Source organism: Juglans microcarpa x Juglans regia, chromosome 5D (genome assembly GCF_004785595.1).
Source record: "Juglans microcarpa x Juglans regia isolate MS1-56 chromosome 5D, Jm3101_v1.0, whole genome shotgun sequence".
Taxonomy (NCBI): Eukaryota; Viridiplantae; Streptophyta; class Magnoliopsida; order Fagales; family Juglandaceae; genus Juglans; species Juglans microcarpa x Juglans regia.
In genome coordinates, this window is record NC_054602.1 from 30,178,877 (window position 1) to 30,202,903 (window position 24,027).

General features: G+C 35.4%; 1 protein-coding gene across 1 annotated transcript; it reads left to right on the plus strand.

Annotated features, from left to right (window-relative positions):
- Nucleotides 1-9,090: 9,090 nt before the first annotated feature.
- On the plus strand, nt 9,091-21,337 carry LOC121265301 (diaminopimelate epimerase, chloroplastic). Its single transcript, XM_041168874.1, is given in 11 exon segments — nt 9,091-9,471; nt 9,594-9,761; nt 9,943-10,013; nt 10,227-10,284; nt 12,510-12,689; nt 14,970-15,054; nt 20,293-20,352; nt 20,467-20,499; nt 20,502-20,539; nt 20,880-21,005; nt 21,044-21,337. Coding segments are annotated over 10 exon segments (1,098 nt in total). The 5' UTR covers nt 9,091-9,183; the 3' UTR covers nt 20,997-21,005; nt 21,044-21,337.
- The last annotated feature ends 2,690 nt before the right edge of the window (nt 21,338-24,027 follow it).

Consider the following 24,027-nt stretch of genomic DNA (forward strand, 5'->3'; position numbering starts at 1 on the left):
AGAACCATAGGCTAACTTTTGCTTGCATGCACATATTTTGTTTAGTAGTTGTCTTAGAAAATGATGCAGGATTTTGAAGTTGGTTATACTAGCCGGAATGGTAGAAAAACAGAGTTATGGGCATATATTTGTTGGTCTACAGCTTGGTGTTCCATTTTGTTAAAGGTTATTTTTTAACTTTGTAAGTATGCTTTAAAGCCCCTTCCAATTGCATGTCTTGTTAGCAATTGTAAAGAGAGTTTGGGTGTATTAGATTGGTAATATTAAAATCTGGAATTGGGGGATGTCTTGTTAGCAATTGCTATTGTTCCTTACTTACCAAAAAAACAATGAGAGATATTGTTCCTAATATTAAAGAGGAAAACATGCGTGTATGTGTGTGTGTGTATATATATATATATATATATATATATATCTCGATCACTAGATGAATAAATAATCTGCTCAAATCAACAAGGCTACCAAATATTTATACATTCTTTTTTTATATATTGAGAATAATTTTACTTGTCATGCTTGGTAGTTTTCTATGATATGGGAGATTTAATAGATTCTTGGTTATTTGTTGAAAGAAGTGATGCAGGGTGCTGAAATGTTAACCATTCTAATTGTTTGAATTTATTTAACTTGCACATAGACATAAGCCATTTGAGGTTGATTAAAGAGACATGACAATATTTTATGCAGCAATGAGCCTGCATGCAGGATGCAAAAGCTATACTTCACTCCCAGGTTAAAATTAATAGCCATGTTAACAACAAATCCAATTTTCATCTAGATGAAAATTTAGCTTTATGTGTGTTTAGAAAAATTAAGCTTCATCTCCATCTTTCAAGCTTGTATGAAAACTAGATGGCAATGTACATGAAAATGCAAGTAAAAAATATGGCGTTTTATTTAAGGTTGTATTCAAGCTTGACATTCAATCTTTTATTTATACATGGATGTCTATTTGCTATATTAAAATCTACAATAAATTAAAAGGCCTCAAATACAGGTTTGGCAGAGTGCCAATTAGATGGAGAGGAATCTGATCAATGAATAATTAAATTGCAATTTGAGATATAATGAAATTTGTTAGAGTTTTTGTTCAATTGATACATATAATTAAATTTGAGATATACAGAGATATAATGAAATTTGCAGTACTTCAATATTTCCAATAATAATTCTATGATTGGCTGAAATGGGTTGAGTTTGAGGATCAATTACCTGAATTCATCATCACGAGTTCTAGCCATAATAAAAATTAGCTATGCTTTTGGAAAAACAAGAAATAAATCCATGGATATATTTCTGGCACTTGGTAAACCCATTGATTTTCTGTCGTTCCTCGTCGATTTTGGGAATTCTTGTAGAGCAAATACCCATGAATTTTAATGGCTAGAATTTAAAAGGCTGTAAACATATTATTCACTGCGCGATTCACCCCTCCCCGCAACCAATTCTTACAAATTTCAACGTAAGAAATATATGGCCGTGTTGGTATGGGTTTTATTTTCAGCATGCCCCAAACACGCAGCAAGGGATGGCTTTTGCGGTGCCCCTAATATTGCCGTAGGTTGATGATGGCGGCACCCCAACATTCGCCATAATAGCCCTTCAGTCCCAAATTGGGCGTCGACATATTGCTGCGGGATATGTCGGTGGCAAAATATTTTTGCAATTGCGGTGACCCAACCTCGTCAAAGATTGCATTTGCGGTGTCCAATATTTCACCGTAAATTTCGTGACTTGCCGACGACGTCCCAGCCATAATTGCCCTTCAAACCCTACCTATTCATCAAATTTTGCTGCGGGATAGATCGATAGCAACATCTGCAGCAATTGTGACCCCCTTGTAGTTATCACCGAAATTGGTTTGACCAAACATTTTAGTCTCGATCGATTAGCGATGGATGAATATCGCAGCTGCTACTCAGTTGCTGCGAGAAACCAAAGGAATTGCGCAATAAGCCAAATTCCTTGTAGTGCTTGTTTAATATATTAAGGTTTTGTATTTTACACCCAAATTATATTACTCGGTAAACTATAAGAAATGACACTAATTTGCAATATCGTTTACTTCTGATTATGAAAATAGATGAAAAATAGCTTATATGGCTTTTAACATATAGATTCTTATCGTTCTAAATTACATTTATTGATACGATATTTCAAAATAATTTTACGGATTAACCACTTAGATTGGGAATCATTCAAAATATACAATATAAATAAATATAATTAGAATGATAAAGTTTATAATAAAATAACATAAATTTTTTATCAACAAAAGCTTCTTGATAACGTACTAATATATCATATATATATATATATATATATATCAAACCCTTCAAAAAAATATATCATATACATATCAAACAAGATGAGCTATAAATCTCTCTTTTACGCATTCAATAGAAAATTAATACATCAATTTCTTGTTGAATGATAATATATATATTTATTTATTTATACATATACTAGATTACACACATTAAAAAAAAAATTAACATTAAGATTTGATACAAAAATAGGAGTGGTTATCTAGCCGCTGCTCGAGTTTTGCGACTGCCAATGAATTTTTGACAGAGTTTGATTATCATGTGATATATTTTGGTGACCTTTGATAGGCGTCTAGTGGAATTAAGGTAAGCGTTAACGAACGTTTCGTGAAATTTTTGCCGCCACCTTCAAGCGGTGGCTGGATTAATAGTGATTATTTTGGCTATCACACTTATGTATATATTATTATTTTTTTCTCTGTTTGATCTCTTTAATAATTAAAAAATGATTAGTGAAAATAGATAAAATAAAATTTATTTTTTGTATAATACATTGAAAAATTATTAGTTTTTTTTTTAAGTGAAAAATTATTTTTTTATAGGAAAATAACTTCATTGCAAATAGGCACAAAAGACCTTAAGAGTGCTAGAAGAAAGAGCATCAATGTAAACAACATTATCAATAAAATAAGGAACTCCATGCCACCACAATTGCATATCAGAAATGGTCCAAGCATGCCTTGCTAGGTGGTGAGCTGCTGCATTAGCCATACGGAAACCATGTTGGATTTTACATTGCATGAATCTTAGCATAATTCTTCTAATTTCAACAATCACAGTTCTCATAGTTGAACAAGACTCGGCAACTAGGGGTGTAAAAAAAACTGGCGAACCGGTAAACCGGACTGGATTGAACTAAACCGGGTTTGGTCCAGTCCCGAGTTTGGTTTGGTCCAATACCGGTTTTATTTTTCTTAAAATTGGTCAAAATCGATCCGGTTCTGATTTTTCTTTTTCTTAAACCGGATCGGACCGAACTAGACTGGTTTATATATATTATAATTTTTTATATTGTATATCGTTTTTATATATAATATATAATTATATAAAAAAAATTGTATTATATGATAAATTACTAATTAATATAATATTAAATTTTAAAATCTTATATCACTATAATCTATTGTATTAATAGTTATACTAATACTATATCACTATATATTATAATATACTATAATATATCACTATAGTCTATAATACAATTATAACATATATTATAATATATTATCACTATAGTATTATATACTATAATATACTATTATATATATTATAGAATGTAGTATATTAAAACCGGACCGAACTGGATTAGAACCAGTCAAACTGGAAGTACCGGTTTAGGGGGGAATCGATGCGGAATCGGTTCTTAAAAATGCAAAATCGGTGCATACCAGTTCTGTCCCAAATCTTATCCAAAACCGGACTGGTTACACCCCTATCAGAAACACTGTTTATCTCCTCCACTAAATGAAAGAAATTACTTTCAATAAGTAGATTATAAATATCAGTCTGAAAACAGAATTGCAGACCTCTCAAAATTGCCATAGCTTCCACATTTTCTGGTTCTAAGAAGAGTGCCCCATTACCACAAGCAATTCAAAGTATAGCTCCAATTCCAGTTTTATTGCAATCAAATAAAAGTGTCCTATCTACATTTAGTTTAAACCAGCTTGGTGGAGGTGGACTCCACCTATAGTTCATATTCTTGACAGTCCTGTAGGCAGAATACCCTTCAAGGAAAGAGCATATCTTAAAGCTTGTCGAGGAGGCAGATTATTACTTTCATGAATCATTTTATTCCTTCTATACCAGAACCCTTATGCCATGAGGATAAAATCTAAATCTCCATAGCAGTAAGCATAAAAGATTTGAAGGATTCCACTTTATATAAAGCAACAAATTTGTTCACCCAGATTTGATGTATAGCTGGACCAAAAAATAAAGCATGGGCTAAATCTTCTATCGTTTGATCATAGAAACGGCAAGAGCCATCCCCATTACCCTTTTTTTGAAAAAGGTTAAACTTTGTGGGAAGAATCTCTTTGCATGCCCTCTATGCAAAAATTCTGATTTTGTGGGGAATTTTCAATTTCCACAAAGCCTTCCAAAACTTTTTATTAGAGGCCTTAGATGATGTCTCCACTTGTTTGGCTCATTAGAAAAATTGGGACGAATCCTCAACACTGCCTTAACAACTTTTGGATTGAAGAGAGTCATGATGTTAGACATATTCCACCAATGTGTATTGCAAACAATTAAAGAAGAAACTGGATCATTCAATTCAACTAGAGCATTACTGTACTAGTTGCAATTAATAGATGCTTCCTTACTTAGTTCTCGAAAGCCAGGAATCCAAGGGTCCTTCAAGATATGGATACTTCCACCATTACCCACACTCCATCTCCCACCTTTGATTAACAGATTCTTAGCCTCCCATATCTCTCTCCAAGCAAAAGATGGTGAACCACCAAGAGGAGCCTCAAATAGAGTAGAATTAGAGAAGTACCTGGCACTGTAAACCTTGTAAAACAAGCCATCCTTATACTGCAATAGCCGCCAACTTTGTTTAGCTAGCATAGCCATATTGAAGGTTTCCAAGTCTTTGAACCCTAAACCTCCAACAGCTTTAGGTTTGCATATGCTATGCCAGCTAACCCAATGGACCTTTCCTTTTTCTTCTGTCTCCATCAGTAAATTGCCATCATTCCTTCAAGGTCAATACATAACTTATGAGGGAGTTTGAAACAACTCATGGCATATGATGGAATAGATAAAGCCACTGCTTTTAGCAACACCTCCCTTCCCCCTTGAGAAAATATATTGCCTTTCCAACCTTGTAGTTTCAACCATACTTTGTGCTTAATCTCAACAAATGCAACCATCTTTGATTTACCAATCAATGGTGGTAAGCCTAGATACTTGTCATAGTATTGTACTTGTGAATTACCCCACAGTTCCATAATAACTCTCTTGTTAGCAACCTCAGTATTCTGACTAAACACCATGACAGTTTTGTCTTGGTTAATCAACTGACCTGAAGCATCCCCATATGTTTTCATGACCTCAAGTAATCTGTGATTAATCTCAACATTAGCAGTACAGAAAATGAGGCTATCATCTACAAATAGCAGATGCTTAAGCCTTGGGGCCCCTCGACAAACTTTTATACCAAGGATTGAATTTGAAACAGCTGTTATCCTAAGCAAACCACCGTGCACATTAGAAATAGATAAGGAGAGATAGGATCTCCTTATCTCAAGCCTCTAGAAGGAATTATATACCTAGAAGGTGCTCCATTAATAAGAACTGAAAATGAGGCACTTTGAACACATTTCATAACAAGTTTGATTAACTTTTCATGGAAACCAAGCTTGAACATTACTGCTTCAAGAAAGGGTCATTCCACTCTATCATAAGCTTTACTCATATTTAACTTTAGAGATATATAACCCTTCTTACCCCTCTTTTTTCTTTTTTAAAAATGAAGAACCTCATAGGTAATAAAGACATTATTCGAGATCAATCTACCAGGTAAGAAGGCAGATTGGGTTTCTGAGATAACAACGGGTAAGACATATTTGTTCCTATTAGCAATAACTTTAGATATTAGCTTATATAGTACATTACAGAGGCTAATAAGTCTAAAGTCATTGACTTTAATAGGATTCTTTTTCTTGGGAACCATGGTAATATAAGTATGGTTAACAGCTTGTGAGAATTCACCAGAGTTTAGAGCATGAAGGACAACAGTAAATATAGAATTACCAATTTGAGGCCAATACTGTTGAAAGAATAAAAGAGGCATTACATCAGGTCCTAGGGCCTTCAAGGGGTGCGTTTCTTTCAAAGCTCTATTGACTTCATCCACAAAATATGGTTTAATAAGGTCTGCATTCATCTCCACTGCGATTTTGTTGTCAATGTTATCGAGCACATGAGGTACATTTTGAGTACCTGCAGAGAAAAACAGCGAAGTGAAATGGTTAATGATAAGGTTATCACAGTGCTCTTCTTCATGCCAATTTCCTCTTTCATCCATGAGTTTAATGATCATGTTCTTATTTTGTCTTTGAGATGCTTTAGCATGGAAGAACTTTGTGTTTTGATCACCCTCAGCTAACCATAGGACTCGAGAGCTCTGCTTCCACATCACTTCTTCTCTACCTAACCATTTATGAACTTCTTCAGATGCTGCATTAACTTCCTCAAAGTTTAGTTCAAGGGGGTCCTTTTGTTGCACCAGCTTAAGATTCTATCTGGCTTTCTGCAGATTAGATTGTACTCTACCAAACTGAACTTTATTCCATTGTTGTAGTTTGGTAGAACAAGAAGAGATACTTGACATAACATCCTTTAAGCATGACTGATTACTAAGCAGGTTCCAAGAATTATTCACAATCTGGTTACACCCCTCTTCCCCTAACCACATAGCCTCAAACCTGAATGGTTTTGGCCTTCTTCTTCTTGGTTGGACACCCATAATATCTACCACAATGGTAAGTGATCTGAATAAGAGGAAAAACCATGAAATACAACAGCCCTTTCAAACATGTTGCACCAAGATATATTCCCTAAAAATCTGTCCAACCTTTCAGATACTAGAGTTGAGTCCTCCCTTTTATTACACCATGTGTATCTGGGGCCACTATACCTAGATCCTTCTGGTTGCAATCAGTTAATAACTCACAGAAATCTACCATTTGTTGAGCAAGTCTATCCCTCCCTCCCCATTTTTCTCCTTGGGTAAGGATCTCATTAAAATCATCAAATACAAGTTAATGGTATGAATTATCGCTAGGTAGCCCTCTTATAAGATTCCAAGTTTATATTCTTCGAGATGCCTCAGGTTGGCCATAAATATGAGTTAAAAACCATTGGTTTGAAACTTCCTCCACCCTTGCATCAATATGAGAAGAAGAGTAACTGATTACTTCTAACTTAACTTCTTTTTTCCATAAAAGTGTCAATCCACCATTATGGCCTAAGGCATCAACTGTTAACAATTTGCTTACTTTGACTTTACTCTACATAGTTCCATTTTAGCAACTCTAAGTGAAGAAACAAAACTTCAGAATCTTCTCTTCTGATTAAATCAGCAAGAGTTTGAATACCTTGAGGGTTTCCAAGCCCTCAAGTATTCCAACTTAGGATCCTCATGGGGCTCAGTGGGGCTGAACATCAGCCACTACCGAATCAATTTGAGTAATACCATCTATTTCTTCACCCAATTTCCCCTTATTTTTCAACATTTTAGACACTCTAGGGACCTCCACTCTAGGGATTGAAGCAGGGCCCTTTTAGCACCAATTTGAGGATCCATTTACGTGAACCAGTGACTTCTTGTTGGATTACATCTAAAGAATTTTCGGTGGAAAACACTATAGACACAAAGGGATACCACAAAGAGATTCCACACACTGAGGTGGCACACCACAGTGTGCCACGTGTTTCTCTATTTTTTTTCCTTTTTTTTTTCTCTTCCCATGCAAGGCCCCTCCCTTCCTCCCCCTTTCCCTCTCTGTCTCAGCCCGTCTCCACTGTTCGCGTCGCCGCCATGGTGGTCGGGGACCACCTCAGGGCCGGCGGATTGCTCGCGCGCTGCCGTGAGTGGGAGACTCTACCGCTTGGACCGTTGGTGGCTTCTGCCGGCCTTGAGGTGGTCCCCGACCACTATGGCGGCGACGCGAACAGTGGAGATGGGCTGAGACAGAGAGGGAAAGGGGGAGGAGGGGAGGGGCTCACGCTCTGCCGTGAGTGGGAGACGCTGCCGCTTGGACCGCCGGCGGCTTCTGCCGGCCCTGAGGTAGTCCCGACCACTATGGCGACGAAGCGAACGGTGGAGACAGGCGGAGGGAAGAGGGGAGGGGAGACGCGGAAGGGAGGAAAAAAGAAAAAAAAATGGGGAGACGTGGCACACAGTGAGTGTGCCACGTCAGTGTGTGGGATCCCTTTGTGTCTGTAGCAGCCCTCATCTTCAGTCCCACCAACTTGTGCCTTAAATGCAGCTTCTCCAGTAGTTACTGAAATACCCCCATAAAAAAAATAACCTCAGAGACTCCCAGCGAACATGTATCTTTTGAAACTCCCTTTTTATTGCCAATTACACCCACAGAGATTAGAACCCGAATCTTTTGCCTCATGATAAACTGAAAATAACTACTTGTGAGATCTAACTTGGTTTGGATTTTAAATATTAGTTAAAATATATAATGTGAATTTTAATTAACTATTTTGATAGATTACTTGATCAAATGATGAAGAAATACTTGAAGAATGAAATGAGATAAAAAAATCTATGAATAGTAGTAAAATGATCTATAAATAATAATAAAATGTTTTAAGTTAAGAAATTTTATGAGGTTTTAGGAAATAGAAGAGAAAAAAATGAATAAGAATATTATAAAATTAAAATATTGTTAAAATATAATTTTTAATATTATATTTATTTTTAGATTTAAAAATTTTGAATTATTTTTTGTGTTTTATTTAAAAATTTGAGAAAATTATAATGATTAGATAATGATTAAATAAAAAATTAAAAAATATATATTTAAATGATATTTATGATGAGATGATAGGAAATAAAATAGAATGAATTGAGATGAGATTGGGTTTAATTTGGATAGTGAAGTATACTACTACTGTTTATTATTTTATTATTTATTTTTTACTATTATTTAATATTTTATTATTATTTTTTTACTTTATAATATTTGACATCACCTTATTCCGAAACGTAAACCTTCTCAAGATCGAAACGACCCGTACCGAGACACTGAGAATTAACAGTACTTTGCGGTTTTTGGCAGCTCGATAGAGGGAGAGGGCGAGAATTCAAAGCACTCCACGCGTCAAAGCAATGGCCTTGGCCGCCGCCATCTCTCTGCCTCTCGCTTCCCCTACTGGCCGCTCCCTCGCCTTTACCAACCCACTTCGATCTTCTTCTTCCTCTTCCTCTGTTTTTCCATTGAAATTCCTTGCGAAAGATAGCGCTCGTACATGCCCTTGTTTTCGCATTTCAGCGACTTCGTCCATGAGCGCCCTAGCTCCCGAGAAAGCCTCACCCCCGACTTCGTTTCTTGACCGAAGAGAGACTGGCTTCCTTCATTTCGTCAAGTACCACGGCCTCGGCAACGACTTCATCTTGGTAATCTCTCAGTTGTTGGGCTTCAAAAGAAAGAAAGAAGAAACTCTAATTTGAATGAGAAACTGAACGGCTCTTGTTTTAAAATGATATTGATTTTTAGTTTTGCAAGTGAACTGTAATAGGTGGATAACAGGGATTCATCGGAGCCAATAATCACTCCGGAACAAGCAGTGAAGTTGTGTGATCGGAATTTTGGGATTGGTGCTGATGGGGTGATATTCGCAATGCCGGGTATTAACGGCACCGATTATACCATGAGGATTTTCAATTCTGATGGTAGCGAGCCAGAGGTAATACTCATTTTTCACAGCACTCAATGTTATGTGCAGTACTTGCTCTGCACTTGTGAGTTTGAATACTCTACATTGAAATGCTCTTCCTAGTAAATTTGTATGTTATGCCTGTGTTCTGTAGTCATTGTTCATATGTCACACTTTCGGTGGAATTTTATATGATGTTTTTATTTCCTAGATGTGTGGTAATGGAGTGAGATGCTTTGCCAGATTCATTTCCGAGCTTGAGGATTTGCAGGGAAAGCAAAGGTATAGTTTTGAGTTTATCTTGTATCTGTATTTCTCCTACATAACAATCTTGCCGCACTAGTGCTTAGTAAAGCCACGTATCATTGTGTAATTTCTTTTCTTTTCTTCTGTGCGTGTGCATGAGGCTTCTTCATTGTGTAAAGTATTTCAGTTATTGAATCCGTGGCCAATTTGACTTTGATTAATGATGCCCGTTTCATTCTATTACTGCAGCTTCACTGTATACACAGGTGCTGGTCTAATTGTTCCCGAAATTCAAGATGATGGGAAGGTAGATCGTTGTGGTCCCTATCTGTTGCAATTTTTCTGATTGCTGACCTGGGAGGTGCTATCTAGGAGTTTAAAATATGATGCTTGCAAAGCTTATGATCAGTCAGGAATATTTTAAATTTACATCCGCACTAAGCCGGATCCCACATAGCTGGGGGTGGCTCATCAATTTTTTTATTTTTTATAAGTAATAAACTTTTATTGATTGAATGCAACTAGGCAAAGCTCATGTACACAGGTAGTATACAAAAGAGACCCCTAATTACTCTCTAGCAAGCTGAAAAGAAAGTAAAAACTCCTGAACATTCCCACCCTTTAATACAATAGCAGAAAACCATTGAACCAAAGAAAATACAGAAAAGTTCCAGATTTCCCGCGTTGTTCTCTCCTTGTTGTTGAAGTATCTCTCGTTTCTTTCCAACCAAAGACACCACAATAAACACAAAGGGACCATCCTCCATGTCACAGCCAACTGTGAACTATCATGTTGCCTATTCCAGCAAGTTAGAAGTTCCGCCACACTCCTAGGCATAACCCATGACAACCCAGCCCTACTGATAATGCCATCCCATAACTCCCTCGCCACCTCACAATGCAGAAAAATATGATCAATCGATTCTCCAGCATTCTTACACAAGTAGCACCACTCCAAAACAATCAACCCTCGTTTTCTTAAGTTATCAGCTGTCAGAATTTTGCCTAAAGCCACAGTCCAAACGAAAAAAGCAACTCTAGGTGGTACCGGGACTCTCCATATACCCTTCCATGGGAACACTAAGGGCTGGTGGTTTTGCAGCTCCTTGTAGAAGGATTTGACAGAAAATTTCTTGTTCTTTGAGTGTTTCCACAGCATTCTATCTCCCCCATTACCACCTATCTTCCTTGAATACAAAAAGCTGTAAAAACCTGCTATCTCCTCAACTTCCCAATCCTAAGCATTTCTTGAAAAGGGCAGGTTCCAATACACTGTGTCATTGGCTCGACACAACACATCTGACACTGCAGCTTGTTGATTTCCAGCTCATCTGTAAACTCTTGGAAATGCAGAAAACAGGGCTCTTTCACCACACCATTCATCAAACCAAAAACTGATCCTTGTGCCCTCACCAACCTCCAAACTAGTATGTGTTACAAACTCCTTCCACCCCGTTCTAATAGACATGTTTTGGGCCTTTTTAATTTATAGACAATAAGATATATTTTAGTATAGAATAACTATTGCTCTTGTATGTGTCTCATGTACTTGGGCTTTTGCCTATCCTTATGATCAATAAAATCTTGTTTACCGTTAAAAAGGGTATAGAATAATTAAATTTTATCCAAATACCTTATCATAATATAAGATTCATTTGTTCTTGTCGACTTGCATCAAGAGTACTATCAACTATAAGGGAAAATTTTTTACTGTATTTTTTGAATAATTGTACCTCTTAATTTTTACTGCTAACGTCTCTATCAATTCATTTTGTATGTTATATCCTATATGGTAGGCGAAATATGCTATTACATTACTGGATTAGATTCCACAATCATTTCATTCAGACTTAAAAGCTTTCCGTTTTTATCTTGGTAAACTTTTCATCATTTCCATGAAATGCTAGGTTGTTAAAATCCGATGGTAAGGGCGTTGTTCTTGGGGCATGCTCCCTCAAGTCTAAGGTTATAATCTTGGATGTAAACAATTTCTAAAAGGCACATCCCATTAGTGATAAACTGATGATTTACCTGAGCTGCGAGATGTGGGAGTGTTACATGGGTATGAGGTTTAAACGGCTAAAAGACATATTGTGTTTGTACTGTGAGAAAAATATTGTGAGGGATGTAAATTGCAATGAAAATAAGCTTAGATGATATTTACTTTTTTAAAAAATGCTTTACCTTTTTTATTGCTGTTGCAGGTTTCTAATAAAAGTTTTACCCTCTTTTATCTTAGTTTACCATTTCATGCCTAATTTTTCAGTTTTAAGTTGAGACCCCCGCCCCCAGTCTTGACTTAATCATAGGGCACATATTTCATTGGATTTTTCCTAGGCCTTACTCTTTTTTTCCTTGCTTGGGGGCCTTAAGCAGTGGCCCCAGTTGCCTACACCTTTGGGTTGCTCCTACTCATAGCATTTATATGACCTTATTTTATGTAGAAAATATTCCCACTTATGAACTGATAACCACCTTTACGGTATTTGATGTTTATTTTCAGTTTTTCTAACATTAGTCTTTTCGAGTCAGGTTAAAGTTGATATGGGAGAACCGATACTTAAAGCATCTGATATACCTACAAGATTACCTGCAAATAAAGATCATTCTGTTGTTAAGGCAGAGCTGGATGTAGATGGTGTAACCTGGAACGTGACCTGTGTTAGTATGGGAAATCCTCACTGCGTAATTTTTGGTAGAAAAGGAGGCCAGGTATGAATTATCGACAGTTAAGAAATACGGTGATTTTTCATTCACTTTCATGTTAGGAGTTCTATGCTGTCTTTGCTTTAAACTCTCTCTTTTTTTTTTTTTTTGATATATTGATTAAAATGTAGATAATATATTTTTTGTCACAAGAGTTGAATTGAAGTCCCATGCCAATTTCACCCTTTCTCTCGTTTTAAGCATTGCATGATCAAGTAATCTGACCATTTGGTTTTCACCTTTCAGATGAGCCAAAATATATCTAAGCAATTTGGAAAGACTTGACTATGATATGTTGATAAATCAATCAATTAATGTTGACTAATCTGTAACACTCCCTTCCCGTAGGTTAGGAGTATTAAATACTTAATTGTGCCCAGTAAAGAGACCCAACTTGATAAAAAAAAATTATCTCCTTTATTGAAAGAAATAAACTGAAAAATATACATTAAAACTGTCTTGAACAAATTTAAATAAAAATTGTCGTATGGCAAGAAAAATTAAAGTTGTTATTTTGTGTAAAAACACTTATTAACTAAGTCTGAAAATTCCTTGAAACATGATGTATGCCTGGCCGTATGCTTGTCAGCACTATCTTCTTTACCTGGACATTTTTAAAACATAAAAACAAACAACCATCCAAAATGAGTCAAATACTCAATAGGTAGCCCATCATACAGCAAACCTAATAAACATAGGGTTTTCTTGAAAAAACGTGCATACTTAATGCTCATACTTATACTAACATAAACATGTAACATGTACTATACATAACTCATTAAACTTGGCTTTTCCTTTCTTTAATGGCCAGCACACCTTAACCCTCCGTGTGCAAGGTTGTGCACTGGTTCCGCTGCCTGTGGCCACAAGGGGAACCACTTAATTTATCATATCATACTATGGTGGACCATGCTTAGATCCATGGCTTGCACATCCACCCACAACTGCATTGGTACCATGCATCTCTTATGACCATTCTTAAAGCTTCTTTCATAACTTGTTTTTTATCTTTATTACCATGATGCATGTAAAACACATAATAACATTACAGTAAAACTCACTTTCATCATATCATAACTTGGTAGGTAAAAAGAGGCTTTCAATAAAGGGCCATGCATACATAATAGTTTAAAAACATTGTTTACCATACCCATGTTACTGACCTCTTTGCTTCTAGCGATAACAAATGCGTCAATAATCACCTGCTTGAAGATGCTAAAAAGGATTGGACTTGATAGGTCAAGACAGGTTTTTAGATCTCTTGGAATTGCAGCAACTTTCCTAGGGGTTTCTTTAAAAATATCAAGCAAGGGCCTCGAGAAAACAAGGCTGATTGGTATTTGCAGCAGTTATCTAGGGTTAGGGATTGGTTTTATGGGAGAACGTCACGGGGGATTACTATAAAACTTTCTAGACTCACAGCAGCCTTTGCTTTTCTGGTTTTCAGGCCATATAGTGCTTTTTATGAGACCTGAAAAACCTACTGAATTTAACTCTCAGTTTTTTTCGAAAAGGGGTTCGAAAGAATCCTATTGGCTAGGAGTTATAGGGTAAATATGTTCCTATTCTTCGATCTATGTAGGAGTGATAAATGGGACTGCTTTTTATTTCCCCAAATCTGGAACAGCTCAAATCCTATCTCAAAAGAGTCCTAAAGCAAGCTGCAACACTCCTATTGGTGTAAGAATTCTTCTAAAATAACCTCCCAAGTGTGGAGAGCCTTCATCTAGAGGGTTTCTTGGCACCTAATCTAGTTCTAACTTATCCAAAAAGAGCTGGTTTCCAATTCTCATGAATTTAACAGCGAAAAATCAAATGGGCTTTGGCTAGAAAATACTTGTGCTTATCCATTCATATATGGGCGGCCTAATGGGATGTACATACTCCATTTTGAATCTATGTCCATAATTTCGTATCCAATCCGATCTTCTCAATACTAGATCCTCTAATAATACAGACAAGCTAATGGGCCCAATAAAATAATCTTCCTTCCAGCCTTAACAAAATTGGGCATGCAGTCCAAATTTATAAAATCTTTATCCAAGCCTATATAATTTGGATCTAAATGTTACATAAGCTCGCAATAACTCAAAAGCCTAGAACTGAATATATGTTTATGTATTTTCTGTTCTGACATTTGACATTGTCAGATAATAGTTGGGTGTGATAAATTTTATGGTTCCACTCGATGTAGTCAACCTATTCCTTTGTTGAGATATTGCTTTTTCCCTCATCCATTGCCTCTGCTGATTTTAAATCCTTATGTTTATGCTTTTAATTGAACAGGATTTGCAGGTTGATGAATTGAAGTTAGCTGAAATTGGTCCAAAGTTTGAGCATCATGAGATGTTCCCAGCACGAACTAATACAGGTTAGATTTTGTCAATCCACTGAGATGATTTTGTTGTGGCTAGTTTTCCTTCTTTCATTTATTTTCCTCTCTGTTAGTTAAAAACTAATAGATGGATTGGTGTTGGGTAATGGCCGCCAGGAGGCCTGTTAACTTTTCTATGCATCTAGGTTTCAAATTTATGCCCCCTTGTTCCCCTAAGACAATAATGCATGGGGTGGTATCTCAATTTCTTAGCTGCTTTGAGATGCATCTGCATTGATGTAGAATGGTTTTGCTTCTTAAACCTCAATGAGCTTACATGGGGAAGCTTACACCAAGACACCTCAAAATTTGATTTGAAGTATTATTGTTAGAATTGTTTCCATGGGTCTAGTTATCTTACACAGGACACCTCAAAATATAGATTAATTATATTGCGACTTGCGAAGGAGCGCTAGAATAAATCCTGCTCCACACAACATAGTTGAAGTAAAACAGATTGTCAATGGGTTTTTGGACAGGTTTGAAGGCAAGAATAGGACTTTAGACTTTAGGATGGAGTAAAAATACAAAAGTCGCATGACATGTAAAAATACCAAAGTCACACAAGTTGTGCAACCCCCACTTGAGTATCCATTAAGCGTGCCTTCCTGAAACATTGTGTGACCCCTGTGATTTGAATGCAGTCAAGTGGCTCTTCTTGAGAGTTTGCGAGACTTGTCTCGTGATACATGCACGACCTTAGCTGGAGTGAACTTGAGATAATTTTGAAATTCTTATTTCTTTTACAGTTTCATTTTGGTTTGTAGTCTTTACGTTATTCATGTAATCTAAGCCTTGTGTTGGCTGAACTAGTTATTTTTCTGATTTAAGTCGATAATCCTCTTGAGAGAGTTTTCTTTTTATTCTCTCTTCTTCTTCTTCTTCTTCTTTTTTTAAATATATATAAGTAAGTTTTCTTTATATTCTCATGATCCAAGGATTGGTTTTTTGAGCTTTATAGAAGAGTTGTGAGATCTTTGTGTCAGCCCTTCCCGTAGGTTAGGAATATTACGTACATTCATAACATAATGCCCGGTAAAGAGATTGAAGTCATGAAATTTTCTCATTTATTGAATGGTCAAGCTAATTTAACATAAAAGTCTTTGATAACATAAAGCTGAAAACATAATGAAAAAGGCATGAAATAGTTCTATGCGGTGATCACTTATTCAAATATTTTAATCATAAACTAAGTTCTTGTGGAAATAACACTTATTCCAGTCTAAGTCTCTGAACTAATCTACTTCTGGCTCTCTAGCTCTGCGTCTTCGCAATCAACATCTGGGACATTAAAGCATAAAGACAGAAAATAAATGAGTCGAAGACTCAGTAATAGCACATTATAATGTAACTTAACTTGGCTTAACATTAGGCTTGATTTATAAAACTTTAACATATCGTAACATATGTGGAATTAACAAAATCGTGGAATTTCATGTAACATGATGGCTGACTCCATGCATTTCCTATCAATCATACATAACTTATTCATCTTGTCTTTCAATTATTTATTGGCCATCATTACATGTGTGAATTGGTCCAATTGTTGTTGACCGCATATATATATCGTGACATGAGGTGAACCACACTTGGGTCCATGGCACCATGTAACATATCATATCATGTAGTGATACACGTTTGGTTCCATGTTATCACTTAACATATGGTGAACCACGTTTGAGTTTGTGGCACTGCCTAACGTATCATAACATGTAGTGAAACACGCTTGAGTCCATGTTATCACATAGAATATGGTAAACCACGCTCGAGTCTGTGGCACAACATATCATAACCTGTGGTGAAACACGCGTGGGTCCGTGTCACCTCAAAACATCATATCTTTCATGTGGTGGACCACGCTTGAGTCTGTAGTTTGCACATCCACCCATAACATAAGACCAACCTTAAAGTTTACTAGTCATTCATGTGTTTTCTTATTAACTTTCATAATGCATGAGAACATGTTTGACTTCATGAATTTACATGGCATGGCATGGTATACTCTTTGTGCATGGCATAACATTATACATGGCATATTAATATGAGTCTTACACCACCAGCATAACATAGGCATAGCATAACATGATCTAAACATTACATGGCATACATGATCTAAATATTACATGAACATTACATGGCATACATGTGATTTTCATAACATCCATCCATCTAACAATCCATACCAGCATAGCATCACAAGCATATCATCGTTAATTCATCAAGATTCATGAAAGGGGCTGACCTTGAATTGGCTCATAGCGTAGCGTAGGTAAACATCACATTTTTCCTGCACAATCAGAATATTTACAACACATAAAGTTATGATCATGCTACTTACCTCTTAGCGCTGCTTCTTGGTTCCTGCTTTGTAGCTTGTTACCTATACGAGGTACTAGACGTTACTAACTATCTAGAAAACGTGTTGTAGCATTCTACCCACTTGAACACATATCATGAACATCTAATAAAATGTTCAACGATATATTGAATTCAATAAATACTAATATCAAGGGCCCATTATGAATTAAAAGGGTGGCTGCCCTTCTGGAAAATACACGGGATTGAGAACAATGAAGGGAAATGACCGTGCGATGCTCACCGAGAGAAGGAAGAACCACTGCGACGGTGGGTTTGGGTGGCTGGCCAAGGTTCATGGTGGTGACTGGAGGATCCCTCTGAACATGATGGTGCAACATAGAGAGAGAGTTTAGAGAGAGAAAGAAAGAGAGAAACTGTCAACTGAAAGCAATAGAGACTAGAGAGAGAAGGAGGTGGCAGACCGTAGTGGACCTACCAGAATAGTGAGGATTCAACGGAGTTTGGCTGTCTGGCAGTTTCTGGGCAACGTGGGTGGTGCTCTGACGTCCTCTGTAGTCGGTGGTGGCTGGGAAAAACACAAGGCCGTTCTATTTAATTTATGGTGGAGAGAGAGAGAGAGAGAGAGAGAGAGAGAGTGACGGGGAAAGAAAGATAGGGGAAAGAAGAGGACTTATTGTCGGCGTGCTCTGTGGTGGTTTCCGGTGAGGCTGCTGCTTGGCTGCTGAGAGGAAGGCTATGGTGGTTGTGTAAACGAGAAGTTTGATTTTTTCTGAGGGAGGATTTTGATTGTGGTTGCTGTTTGCATGGGGGAGTAATAATGTGAATAAAAAGAGAAGATTTAGGCTAGGGTTTTGAAGCGTGAATTTGGCTACAAATTAGGAAACTACTCCAACTAGGAAATAAACACTAAGAGGCATATGGGTGTGAAGGGTGGAAGAAACCCAATCATATAAAATCTCTATTTTAAAATAAATCTTTTAAAAATAATAATAATAACAATAATAATACTCTTAATTCTAGATCCTAATCTAGGGCCTGTATGTTACATAGTGTTAGTAGAGCTTCTCATTCTGGAAAGGAAAAAAAAAAAAAGATTCAGCTTCTCACCACCATGCTGCATCTGTGGTGTTCCTGGGAAACTACACCAAATCACCCTTTTGATGCAGTTATTTATAATTATATAGAATTTAGGTGAAATTATTTCTTTTAAAGGTAAAATAAAATTCTATTGTATCAAGTAAATAAGCATAGCCTAGGTACACAGAAAGCATACGAAAGAGAAACCTAGTTACAAGTTAGGAGCTAGAAATGGATACAAGAAAGCCATGAAAAGTAGCCGTATTGAAGACAATAGCAAATGCCCATAGAAATCAAGTATGGAAGAAGAAACATCCAAGTTAATCCAAAGAGCGTTTGCAATCTTCAAATCTCCAACCCTGCTTTCAAGCCAAATGAACCGCATGAGACATAAAGGAATCATTTCCACACTGCAACAATTTGGTGGTTACCTTGGAGGTCCCTCCAACTAGCAAGAAAATCTACCACCCTCCTGAGCATTACCCAGGTAGTCCTATCTTTTAAAAATCTCATCCCATAAAACCTTGCCTGTCTCGCTATGAAGTAATAAATGATTCACAGTTTCACCATTTCTTTTACACATACAACACCAATCCATTACAAAAAGCCCATGCTTACTTGAATTGTTCAAGGTTAGGTTTTTTGCTAGGGAAGCAGTCCAATCCAGTCTTGGTAAAAGAGTTATTGAGCAAAGTGCAAATATTCTTAGTAATTAGTTGATATTGAAGATCATATATGAACCATGGCACCACATGCCATATGTAATAGTCCAAGTTGGCTCTCTAGATGGATGTATATTTAATTGCTTATGTTAGCATAGATGTCAATGCCTACAATTCTTCAACTTTTTTGGTCATGGTCTTTTTGCTGTATTTTTTTTCAACCATGTACTTTGATATCAAATTAATATGTTTTTTGGTTAGTGGCTATCAAGATCATATTTGTGTATATCAAGTAAAGCACAAGAATTATATAAAACGTTATGTTTAAATAAACTCTCCTTTCCCGAAAAATATCAAGATCATATTAATTTGTTTTTTGATTCGGTTCTGCACTAAGAGTTTCCTTGATTACCTGATACCCGGTCTGGCTGGTGGGCATCCGAAGGGCCTGCATTGATGAGATTCTGCTTCATAAAAAATACAAAAAATAATTGTATTGGCTTATTTAGGCCTCGCTTGGATAGTAAGATGAGATGAGATGATCTGTGAATAGTAGTAAAATAGTTTGTAAATAATAGTGAAATGATTTGAGTTAATATGTTTTATGGGGTTTTGGGAAAGGAGAGATAAAAGGTTGAATAAAAATATTATAAAGTTAAAATATTATTAGAATATAATTTTTTAATATTATTTATGTTTTGAGTTTTGAAAAAGTTGAATTATTTTTTGTATTTTATTGGAAAGTTTGAAAATTTGTAATGATTAGGTAATGATTAATGAAAATGTTGAAAATTTGAAATTGAAAAGTGTTTGTGTTTGTAGTGTTTGGATATTGAGATGAGATGGAAATGATATGAGATGGAGATGAGTTGGGAGAATTTTGCTATCCAAACCAGGCCTTAGTGGTTTGCTAAAAAGTGTAATGCATCTGCAGAAGTATGTGTAGAAAATAGAAACAATAACAATATGTAGGAAAATTGTCTTGCTTCTACACTTCTCGTTGGCTATCCGAGTTTACGTGACCATACAAAGATATCATGTTATTTTCTAGAAAATGACACTCTATGATAAGTTTTTTGGGTAGTCTTCTGTTATCTTCAAAGTTATCATATGCCGCTACCTCAACATGACATCATTTGATTTTGTTAACGTGAATACCATTGGACTTAATTGGCAGAATTTGTGCAAGTCTTCTCTCGTTCGCACCTGAAAATGCGTGTCTGGGAACGTGGGGCAGGTTAGATTTTTCCCCCTTTTATATATATCGTGAAATTGACTGTGGCCATGCAATTCACCGAGCCAGCCCATGGTTGTTTGATGGAAAGCTGAATGCAATTGCTGTTCATTTTAGGAGCAACGCTAGCATGTGGAACCGGAGCTTGTGCAACGTTGTTGCAGCAGTTCTTGAAGGTCGTGCTGGAAGGGTAAGAATAGCATTTAACATGAGTGTTCTAGACTGCGCATACATGAGAATTGCATAGCTTGTGTATATACCCCACAAAAAATAAACTTTTTGCATCTTTCATTTGCTTGGACAGTGTCATTATTGTTATAGACACAATTTCTTATCGAACATCTTTATTATGATTTTCAAAACTTCAGTTTTTAATGTTTTTTCACCGTACTTGGTGGGCCTCTTGTTTCATATTCTACAACTGAAAGGGAACTATTATCTTCTGGTGTTTACTAATCACCTCCCACTTTCTTTCTCTTTGCTTTTACTTGTTCTTCCTATGTCTAACCATATATTTATGTTCAACATAGAACTGCACGGTTGATCTACCTGGAGGGCCATTGGAGATTGAGTGGAGGGAGGAAGACAATCATGTATACATGACAGGCCCAGCTGAAGTAGTGTTTTATGGCTCTGTACCCCTATGATGTGGTTTTAATTGAATATTTTCCACTAGAGCCAGACATGCTGTTTGAATTAAAACAAACTTTTTAGAAATAAAAGGGTTTTCCCTCTAGAAGTTGGATGGTCCTTTTGCTTTATTTCTAGACTGGTATGAACATCGAACCCCGCGTGGTAGAGCGTTCTGTGCTATTGTGTATCGTCAGACTTGATAAAGGGATAAAAGAAATATTCTGTATTTTTCTATGTTGTGAGGAATCATGTTCCTTGGAAATGCGTTTCAAATAAATGTATTATATTGTGGGAGATGGTTCCTACTTGCTACATACTGTGTATTTGGAAAGACTAATGAAATTGGCAACCATCATGATTTTTTTTTTATAACTTTTTATTTTAGAGGATATGCACTTGGCTACTTTCTTCATCTAATCATGCCTCCACTGTCCTTGTTCCTACACCCTTTTAATTATACCTATGTAGTGGAGCGTAGTCAGCAATAATATATAAGGCTGAACTTAGTTCAACTTTATTTAAAGAAATGGGTCACGTCTCATTGATTAAGGTTGCGCGTTTGAGCAGTGAGGTTTTTTGAGATATTATATGAATAATAATAAAAAAATAATGATAGAATATTAAATATAAATAAAAAATAGATAAAAAATAATAATAAATAGCAATGTGGTATTTTCTGATACACCTCATTATCCAAACTAGGCATAAATTTTTCGATTTCTCATTTATTGGAGGGCCCCTCCTTGTAACACCACATATATCCATTCATTGTCTTGAATCTTGGACCTTTGATACCTCTTACGGTTTTTCATTTTTTAAATTTACAACTCAATCGCTTTTTAAATGGAAGCTTAACTTTTTATTAGATGAGAAGTGATACAATTACAACCAATTCATAATTAATTCACAACTTCTTAATAAAACAATAATTTTTAATTCAAACAAATCAAATCTCAAGGTAATAGTAAATTTAAAAAAAAAAAAAAATTAATGCCTAATTGGATAGTTATATAAAAGTTGTGTAATAGTAGTAGATTTATCATTTTTCTTTGTGATTTTTGTTATTAGATACTAGAAATCTCTTATGATTGAATTTGTACTAAATTTAGTAAAAGAAATTCTTTAGCAATAAAAAATCTACAAACTAGCATGATTTGATGTAACATATTAGATTGTAAATTTACTTTTATTATAAAGTATATTTAACAAATCATATGAAGTCATATCAATTTGTAAATTTATTTTTATAAGATTTTTTTATGATTGTAGCATTTCTCGTAATAAAAATTATAAAACCATAGGAAAAATTAATCAATACCAATAAAAATAATGGATATTAAAAAAATAATATCTTAAAAATAATATCCTTAAAGATAATAAAAATAACAAAATGGGAAAAAGATATTACCCTTAAAGATGTCTATCAAGTCATGAAAAAGAACGGATATTAAAAAAAAAAAACGATTCGAATCACCCAAAAGCCACAATCACAGAATATTGTTATTATTTTTTTAAGTTTTAACAGGACACAAGTAAAGATGTATTACCTCGATACCGTGTGTTCAACCGCAATGGCTACAAAATCCACGTGGCACAAATTTTTTTACAAAATCTACTGTGCTACAAGCAGGGGTGTCCAAAATATATGTGGCAAGAAATGTGCTGGACTTGTATATCTAAGTCTGCACATTTTTTGTAAAAAAAATAGGTATTCTAAGATCTATATAAAAAAAATATTTTTTAAAAGTTATTTTATTATCAAATCAATATGTCTAACACACCGTCTATATCACTTATATGATAATATTTGATTTATAAATTTAATTTTAGAATTTATCTTCTAATCAAATATTTGGACTAGTCATATTTAATTTCCTGTGATTATTGTCTGAGTCGAAGCCTTAGAAAGTTCAAGCAAGTTACTATGGCTTCCTATGACTCGGCCTTGAATCTATCAACAATACCATATGAGCGAGTCTTAATTTTGTTGATCCACTTAGACCCAACAACAAACTTCTCTGGAGGCAAATCAATTTAACCCAAGTACAATTCTTAGATAATGCATCAAGTTCCTCTTTCATTGCAACCTGTCAAAGGAATTAGTGGAAGCCTTAAAATAAGAGTCAGGTTCATGCAAGGCAGCTAAGGCATGAAAACAATGAAAATCAAGGAGATGTAACGATAGACATCTTATTCTACTAATCTAACTTCTACTATAATCATTGAAAATCTTGCGCTTGTTACGCAACAAACTCTTCATCTATCATTTGATATTGAAAGAAGCGACATATTGCACTTCTTTGCTCCAACCTCTTTCATATCATATTCTCAAGTTGGTGTATACAGCATATCATCCACATCACTTGAATGGCAAGATTTAATTTGTCGAATTTTTTATTAATAGTATAATTTGATTTGAAAAATAAATTTATAAATCAAATTATACCATTTGAGTGATGTGAATAGTATGCTCTACACATCCAGTTGGTAATAGAATTATTGTTTAAATTAACCATCATGATTCGAGCCTCGTCGAGCAGCATTCTTGATATGGTGCGAAGATAGAACTTGCCATGTATTTTATTTTATTTTGTAGCTGTCATGTATTCTTGATTGGTGGGAAGGTAAAATTATAAAGTAAAGAAAGAAGCGTTAGAGTTTTCTTTTTCACAGATAATTAAAGAGCTGTAACAATTTTAGGCATTATTAAGATGAAATCAATGGTAGTATTTTGCATCAAATGGACGGCTGGATCACCGAATTACAAAGGAATTAGGTGCAGAATTAAATTGTAGTAATGAAATACCTTTTTTTATTTATTTATTTATTTTTTTTAAGCTTTCAAATTACAGGACATGTACTTGGCAACTTTCTTCGGTCTCATCATGGCCCCCCACTTTCCTTGTTATCTCATTCCTTTAATTATATCTATCAAGTGCAACATAATAATTAATAACGTATGATTAGAGGACGGTTCAACTAAGTTCATCTTTCTTCAATAAATGATGACGAATTATTAATAATTAAATTTCCGATTTCATATTT